Source organism: Sinocyclocheilus grahami, unplaced genomic scaffold (assembly GCF_001515645.1).
Source record: "Sinocyclocheilus grahami isolate Dianchi unplaced genomic scaffold, SAMN03320097.WGS_v1.1 scaffold130.1, whole genome shotgun sequence".
NCBI lineage: Eukaryota > Metazoa > Chordata > Actinopteri > Cypriniformes > Cyprinidae > Sinocyclocheilus > Sinocyclocheilus grahami.
Genome location: NW_015505309.1, coordinates 20,951 through 29,345, shown reverse-complemented (window position 1 = coordinate 29,345; position 8,395 = coordinate 20,951). Strand labels below are relative to the sequence as shown.

The window sequence follows — 8,395 nt, the reverse complement described above, 5'->3', positions numbered from 1 at the left end:
CCGGAGTCAATCAACGCTGTCAAAGTAATGGGACCATTCTTAGTAGTCAGCCGAAAAGGAATCAAAAATGTTTTTGAACTTAGAAAAGAGAATTGGTCAACACTCACCCGGCTGATAGTAGTGGTGGATCCCCGGGCTTTGTGTGGGCACTCGACATTACGGTGGCCTGTTTCACCGCAGTAAAAACACAGATTATGTTGACGGCGTCGAGTCCTCTCTTCACCAGATAAATGTGCGTAGCTTATCTGCATGGGCTCTTGGTGGACGGTGGTTGTAGTGAGGAAGTTTGAGTGAGGCAGATGAGCAGATTCCCTCTTGGGAATGTTTCTCAGCAGGTTATCTATCTTGATAGCCATAGTGACAAACTCAGAAAAAAGTTAAATCCTCACCCTTGCAGGCCAGTTCTGTCTGAAGCTCGAGGTTTAAACTCTGTTTGAAAACAGCCTTCAGAGAAACATCATTCCATTCACTTTGAGCGGGAAGGTTTCTAAATTCTATGGCGAAATCTGCAGCGGTACGGTTGCCTTGAGACATGTGTAACAACTATGTGGAAATATCCTTGCCCCCCTCGGGATATTCAAACACATCTCTGAGTAGTTGTAGGGAATATTCAAAGGATGAATGAAACTGTAAATCTGTCTCCCAAACCGCTGCAGCCCAATCGATCGCTCTACCAGATAATAGTGACATCAGAAAAGTGCATTTACTTGCTTCAGATTGAAACGGATCTCTCTGACTTTCAACATAAATGCTGGCTTGACGGATAAAACCACGACATTGTCCTGCAGAGCCATCAAACTTGTCTGGCAACGGCAGTCTTACCGTTGGTGGTGTGGCTGAAGGAAGTGATCGAATATAATGGGTTAAATGATCGTTTGCTGCTTGCAGTTTGTTGACCTGCTCTTGATAGTTCTTTAGCAGTTCGCTCTGATAAGCGAATGCCGCTTGGAGCTGCGAAACTTCCGCTGGATTCATAGTAGGCGAAGTATTCTGCAATGAGGGTAAGGCGGAAGCCAAGGAAGAATGCATATGCGGACGTTTATTGAAGCAGTCCAACAAAACCAAACTCAGGGTCGGTAAAAACAGGCAATGAGGTCAAAAACACAGTAAGGCAGTCCAACCAGGCAAACAGGCAAAAGTGGTAATCCAAAAGAGAAGTCAAAACAAACAGATAAACAGGTCATACACGTAATAAGAAGGCAGAGATACAAATGCTTGGTAAGGCAGGATAAACTGGCAATACTTCGCAAAGCAGTCATGTGGTGGCCAGGTTAATATGGCCACTAAACAGGAAGTGGTTGCAGAGAAAGCAGAGGGAGTGCTAACAGTCAATACTCGGGCGAGGGCTCCCTCTGCTGGCTTGGTGTTACATATAGTCATTCCAGATGCTAATTAAGTCTGTGTAAAAGCTTTGTCATAAAATCAACACCTCTCCTAGCAGGACTCCCTCCTACGTGGCATGTAATAGGTGTTTGTAAGTTAGTAACCCATTAGAGAGTGCCGAAATGACTTTTACAATCACTGTAGGAGTGCTTTTGCTGAGTAACACAGGATTTAAACATGTGAAAGTGTTTATTTAGTGAACATGTTTGTGAGGAGCGACCCATGTGGCCATTTTTGATATCTGCACAGATCTGCTGAATTCCCCCCTCTGGGGAATCAGATAGACTGACGCTTCTGTGCCTCACTGAGATTTAGGTTATACCAGTTTCCCTAAAAGGGGGTTCCTGAGTGGGTATAGAGGAAGAGTTTAAGGAAAATAGAACAGGAAATGAAAAAGGAAGGTTGTGTGTGACTTGTGGGGGGGGGGAATCAGATAGACTGATCCTTCTGTGCCTCATTGACATTTAGATTATACCAATTCCCCTAAAAGGGGATTCCTTAGGGGGTACAGAGGAAGAGTTTAAAGAAAACAGAGCAGGGAATAGAAAAGGAAGGTTGTGTGCGACCACGTGTGTGTGTGTGTGTGTGTGTGTGTGTGTGTGTGTGTGTGTGTGTGTGTGGGAGGGAGGTTTGCCTTCACACCTGAAAAATGTGCGAAAGTTAATGAAATGGAGAGAATTGCCTTGGGTAACACTCGGTGCCCATCTCCCTGTGGAGTGTGTGTGTGTCTTGCAGCAAGCTTGTACAACTGATCTTTAAAGACTAATATATACTCTTTTTTAAATCTTTCTGTTTTGGACAGCTCACTCTTTGCAAAGACAAGCAATGTGAAACATGCGGGGACGGATGTGGAAAAATGGAGTGACAGATAGCGAAGAGAACAGGATAGAGCATGATGGCTATATTTAACTCTCTCTTTGTAAAAAAAAAAAATATATATATATATATATCAGCAAATGTAAAATACTGCACTTGTTCATACTACATCAGCAAGCTCATGATGAAAACGATCAGTGACATCTGACAGCAAGAGAATTTAAAGTGTTTCAATAGCTGTTATAAAATGGACCCCTTACTCTAGAAATTTCTAGAACCCCCCTCCCATCCTTCCTTTCCATTTCCAGCGTCTTATGGCTGTTAATAACAGCTGACATGCTTGTAGAGTTGTGATTGGCCCCTGTAGCTGCAAGCTTAATGACAGAACAGTGCTAATTTCATCAGGCAATCAGCTCAATTTGTGTGTCTGTGTGTGTGTGTGTGTGTGTGTGCATTAGCATAAGAGCATTTAAAAATCCAGTGATTAGCTCTTGTGTGTGTGAATGTGTGAGACGACACTGGGTTCCCCTGTGTGAGTGTGTTATCTGTTAAATGAGAGTGTTAACCCATCAGTGACCAAAATACCACATTGTAACTGATTGATGCACTGAATGCACGTATATTGTTGAAGCAGGGATGGGTCACTAGTCAAGTGATGTTGATGACTAGTTTACATTTTTTCTTAATAAAAAATACAATACACACACACACACACACACACAAAGTATATAATACAGTACTATGTACTGTAATATATTTTTTATAAATGTATACATTTAAATTAAATGTTAAATATATACAGTAAATATGTACAATATATATAACAAATGTATAAATAAATAAATGTAAATATTTTTGTTGAAATGTTTGTTATAAAATGTTAAATAAAATAAAAATCACATAGAAAGATACAAATAAATGTACGTTTTCAGTCTAAATACATCTTAATAAAATATTATCATTTATCATTTGCTACAAAACATTATCTTTTTTATATACATTACAAATGTTTAAATAATGTTGTCAAATATATATAACAAAATACATATATAACAAAATACATATATACATACACACGCATATACATAAAATATATAATCATTTGATGGGGCACATAATCATGAAATGCACTACAATAATGACTGAAATAAATATAGGCCTACCTCAAGTGGTATCGTTGGATTGACACCTTATTTATAATGTATGAAATATTGTTGCTTAAATCCAGTAAATATTCATTATGAATCATTATTGCCAATATTTAAGTTATTCTTGCTGTTACTTTATCAAAATAAGCAAAGATTTCACATTTGAAAGTTCTTCTAATTCCTCAAGAACATAGCTAATCCACCAGGGGGCAGAAGATATATAGTAAATTATATACAAACAGAAAAAAGTACTGTTAATGATGTAGAAGCCTTAGAAAGTCATATGAAAGTCAAATGCAATACATATGAAATCAAAGGGTTAACTAGCATGCTAACACAGTCCCTCCAGATGCATCTGACGCAGTGTAAAGTTAACAACTAGTCCAACTTAAAAAAAAAAAAAGTTCCAGCTATGCTACTTGCAGTTTTTCAACACAATAATGTGACTTAAATAAATACACCCTAAAATCTGCTCAGACTGGGGTCAGGTGAACTCAAATATCTTCCTTATAAGACCGATTAGACGTTCCGGCAAGCCACCAGTAAGTCCATTTTGAAAATTTGTATTTTTGCAAATAGTTAGTATGAAGAATGCATTGGCATGTGCATGAGAGCTAATCCAAACACAAAGGCTTTGAGACAAAATTGCAATAGCTAATCTTCTCATTCTCCATCTCTGTAGCTCTTTTAAACTCTCTCCAGCTCTCTCTGTTCTCTCTTATCTAATCTCTCCTTTTTTTCCCTTCTGATTGTACGCTCCCTCTCACCGTTGTGTTGCCATGAATGGGGCCGAATATTAAAATGTGATTTGATGAGCTTGCTGTTCTTGCTTTCTATCTTTTTGCCCTATCCACCCACTTTTAATTTGCTCCTTCTCTTTTTCGCTTGTTTTTTCTTTCATTCTCAAGGTCTTGTAGCAGAAGGATGTGAAGTTTCTGACTCCCTCCCTCTCCCTTTTTTTCCTTTATCGTATCCCTTGGGCCCATATTCGGGCTGCCTTTCAAATCATATTCTATAGAGGTTGGGCAGAGGAGAAAAAATAAAGAGTTTAAAAGGGATGAAAAGGTAGAGATTATTGGAGAGGGATGGCTCAAAGCGCTCTGTCGGCTTGTTGTTCTGCTCTCTGTGTCACAGTACTTCCCCGTAACAAGAGGAAAGTCAAGTCCTTCAGTCAGAAATGAAATCCCCTTAATATACAGGACAGATCATGAAGAGCAGGACTGGAGGATATTCACAGCAGTGAAGGAACTACAGACAAGTTAAATGCATGATTCATCCAAAATGCATATTAAAATAAAAAGTTGTCTTTGTTTTCTCCAGACATTCTTGAGGGAGTCACAAACTAACACTTGTCTATCTGGCCCAGATTTTCTCTCTTTGCATTTAATATTATCGAGTTGCTTTTTTAAAGATTGTTAATAGAGTAATTTACAATAAGAAGTAAAAACAGTCAAACATATTGTGAAATATTATTACAATTGCAAATAACTTGTGATAACAAAATGTCTTTTGTTTTAATATATTTTAAAATATAATTTATTCCTGTGATCAAAGCTGAATATTCCGCTTCATTACTCAAGTCTTCAGTGTCACATGATCCTTCAGAAATCATTCTAATATGCTGATTTGCTGCTCAAGAAACATTTCTAATTATGATCAATGCTGCAAACTGTTTTTGCTGCTTATAATGTTTGGGGAAAGCATAATACACAACCATTCAAAAGTTTGGGGTAAGTATGATAAAAAAAAAAAAAATAAGACATTTATTTAGCATGGGCATATTAAACAGATCAAAAGTGACAGTAAAATAATTAATGTTTAATGTGTAATGTTACAAAAGATTTCGGTCACTCTTTAGTTTGGGGACCAATTATCACTATTAACTATTACCAAATGACTTTTGCCCCAATAAACGTATTAATAGTTAGTAAGGTAGTTGTTAAGTTTAGGTATTGGGTAGGATTAAGAGATCTAAAACATGGTCATGCAGAATAAGTGCTTTATGAGTACTAATAAACAGCCAATATGCAAATAAATGTGCATGTTAATAAGCAACTTGGTCCCAAAACTAAAGTGTTACCCAAACTTCTATTTCAAATAAATGCTGTTCTTTTGAACTTTCCATTCATCAAGGAATCCTGAAAAAATTAATTATGATTTCCACAAAAATAAAAAAAAATAAGAAGAACCATTATTAATAATTGAGCACCAAATCATCATATTAGAATGGTTTCTGAAGGATCATGTGACACTGAAGACTGGAGTAATGGCTGCATCTTTACCATCACAGGAACAAATAAATTTTACAAATTTGTAATTCGATTTTTTAAAATATAGTTATCATTTTGTTCCCTTTCAGTCGGTCACTCTCGACGTCACGTTGGAGGACCGACGAATTGGGATCTCGCTTAGAGGGACCAATCTACTTCGAGTGTAAACTAAACGAGCCAATGCACATTGGCATGCGATTATTGCATCCAGCTGCTGCTGATCACAGCGTGAGTATAAGTAGGCTGGCTACGTGCCCAAAGTTCCCGCTACTCCCTTAGGGATCAGGTGGTGAACCTCCAAGTGCTGCCCTCGGAGGAGGTTAAGGTGCTACGTAGACCGGATGTGATAATATTTCACAATACTACCGTTTTACTGTATTTTTAATCAAATAAATGCAGCCTTGGTGATATATATATATATAAATTATGCCTGCATGCTCATAGCCATTATAAAATTTGGGTAACGCGCAGACACAAGAGTCTATCATTGTTCCATGTTACAATGAGCTGAACATTCTTGACACACTCTGAGAGATGTCAGATTACAGAAGTTAAAGGGGGCATAACACACACAGTTTCACCCAATCTCATGTTAATCTTCAGAATCAGAATCAGAATCAGAAAAAGCTTTATTACCAAGTATGTTTGCACATACAAGGAATTTGTTATAGTGTCACAAGCTTACAGTTCTGAATCCGCGCTTCCTGAGCTTTCTGAGCTTCACGAGCGCGCCGGCTCTCTTCCCCTATCTGTGCATCCTGAAGTGCTTGATCAGCACAGCAGCTCCGCCGACTACAATGCTCAGCAAAACGTCCGAATAAACGAAATCCGGTAGAAGATTGTGTGGTGTGTTCTGCCGAATGTTCAGCAGCTCATCCCTGGTAAAACTGATCGTGTTTGAGAAACAAAAAACAGGAAAAACGAACAAAAACAGTACAAACACTGGAGAGCCAAACACTGAGGCTGCCGTCTGCGGCGCCATCGCATGGAATTCTTGAGTACCTATAGAGTAGTACTGCATCCTTCTTATCTCCAAAAAGTTTTTAGTTTTATCATATTTATAAAAGAAAGATACAGCTTTACGATTCTCTCCGGGAAAAGCCGAGCTCCTGGAGGCGCGCCGTGGGCGGAGCTAAAGAGTGAGAGTTCTGAATCATGACCGGGATCTTTTATAGCTGGGACCGCTCAATCTTTAAATATCAAACAATGTGCAAATCCAGCGTCGAACTGGGCCTTGTTTATAAAACATTCGTCAACAAACACACTTGTGAAACTCCTGCTGCCCCGGAAAAACAAACGGTATCCACTGTCTACATAACGCTGGGTAAGATTTTTGGCACAGAAATACTCTGTCATACGTCCAAATAGTTTTTTGAAACTTTGTCCATGCTTAGCATGAGAATCCAACTCTTTAACAGTGTAAACAACTCTGAATGCATGAAACAGCATTGTACCCCCCCCCCCTTTAAATATGTTGCAAATATGCTTTATGTTGTCTGTAACAAATTTTAATCACATCAGGGCATGTTTCAAGCAGTAACAAAAACGCCCACTCATGCAGCGAATCGTCTGTGAGTTCACTTACTTTCCTCCATTGCGGGGTCATCCAGCAGGGCAGGAAGTGGATCCGGAGCACTCGTTTTCACTCTGCTGCTGTCTCTCTCCCTGTCCCTGTCTCGGTCCTTCTCTCTGTCTCGGTTGTGATGCGCATTGTCGAGTTGTCGTCTCTGCTGTTTGTTCTTCTGAGCCTCTAATGCCTTCAGCTTACGAGCATGTTTATGGCCTTTATAATGAGCCTCAGCCTGATTCTAGAGAAATACAGATAGAAAGACACAGTGAAACTAATGCAAAACCTTAACGAAGCTTCTCACATTTACAGAAACATGCAGACATTCAAACATTCAAAGTCATGAGATTCACTGAATTGATGTTTAGCATGATCCTGTTTTTTACCATACATTTCAATGTCCTAACAACACTAAGATTTATTCATATATTTAATTAAGTACCCAGCATACATGAAATCTTAAAAACCTCCAAGGATGCACCTCACAAAGTTGAAGAGAAGTCCAGGGTGTGCAGAATTGTTATTGAGGCTAAAGGAAATAAGACATTTTTGATTTTTGTTAAAGGTTTAGTTCACCCCAAAATGAAAATTCTCTCATTAATTACGTTTCAAACCTATAAGACCTTTGTTCATCTTCTGAACACAAATTAAGATATTTTTGATGAAATCCGAGAGCTTTCTGACCCTGCATAGACAGCAATGCAACTGAAACGCAAATAAATAAAAAATAACGACTTTATTCAACTATTTCTTCATCAAAGTCTGACCCGGAAGAGAAGAAATTGTCGAAAAAGTCGTTATTTTTGTTTTCTTTGCACACAAAAAGTATTCTCGTAGCTTCATAAAATTATGGTTGAACTATTGATGTCACATGGACTATTGTAACGATGTTCTTACTACCTTTCTGTCTTATAGGTTTGGAATGACATGAGGGCAAGTAAATAATTACAGAATTTTCATGTTTGGGTGAGCTAACCCTTTAACTATCTTTTGGTCATTATAGTTTTGGTATCTTAACTATTATTCTTAAACCTGGAAAATATATACTAATTAGAATATGGGTCAAAATGCTTGACTCATAGTTTGCATGATAACAGATATGCATATGGACAAAAACAAAAACGTGCATATTTAAAAAGTGTCTACGCACGCACACACACACACACACACACACACACACACACACACACACACACACACACACACACACA

At 38.3% G+C, this 8,395-nt stretch overlaps 1 protein-coding gene across 1 annotated transcript in view; it reads right to left on the bottom strand.

Annotated features, from left to right (window-relative positions):
• LOC107590592 (zinc finger protein 385C-like) overlaps positions 1–8,395 on the bottom strand; it is a gene marked incomplete at its 5' end in the record, with an annotated part of 28,772 nt that overhangs the window by 9,852 nt on the left and 10,525 nt on the right. Inside the window, one exon of the mRNA XM_016279452.1 lies at positions 7,203–7,425. Within this exon, the coding sequence (XP_016134938.1) occupies positions 7,203–7,425 (223 nt within the window). The remainder of the gene's footprint in view (positions 1–7,202; positions 7,426–8,395) is intronic.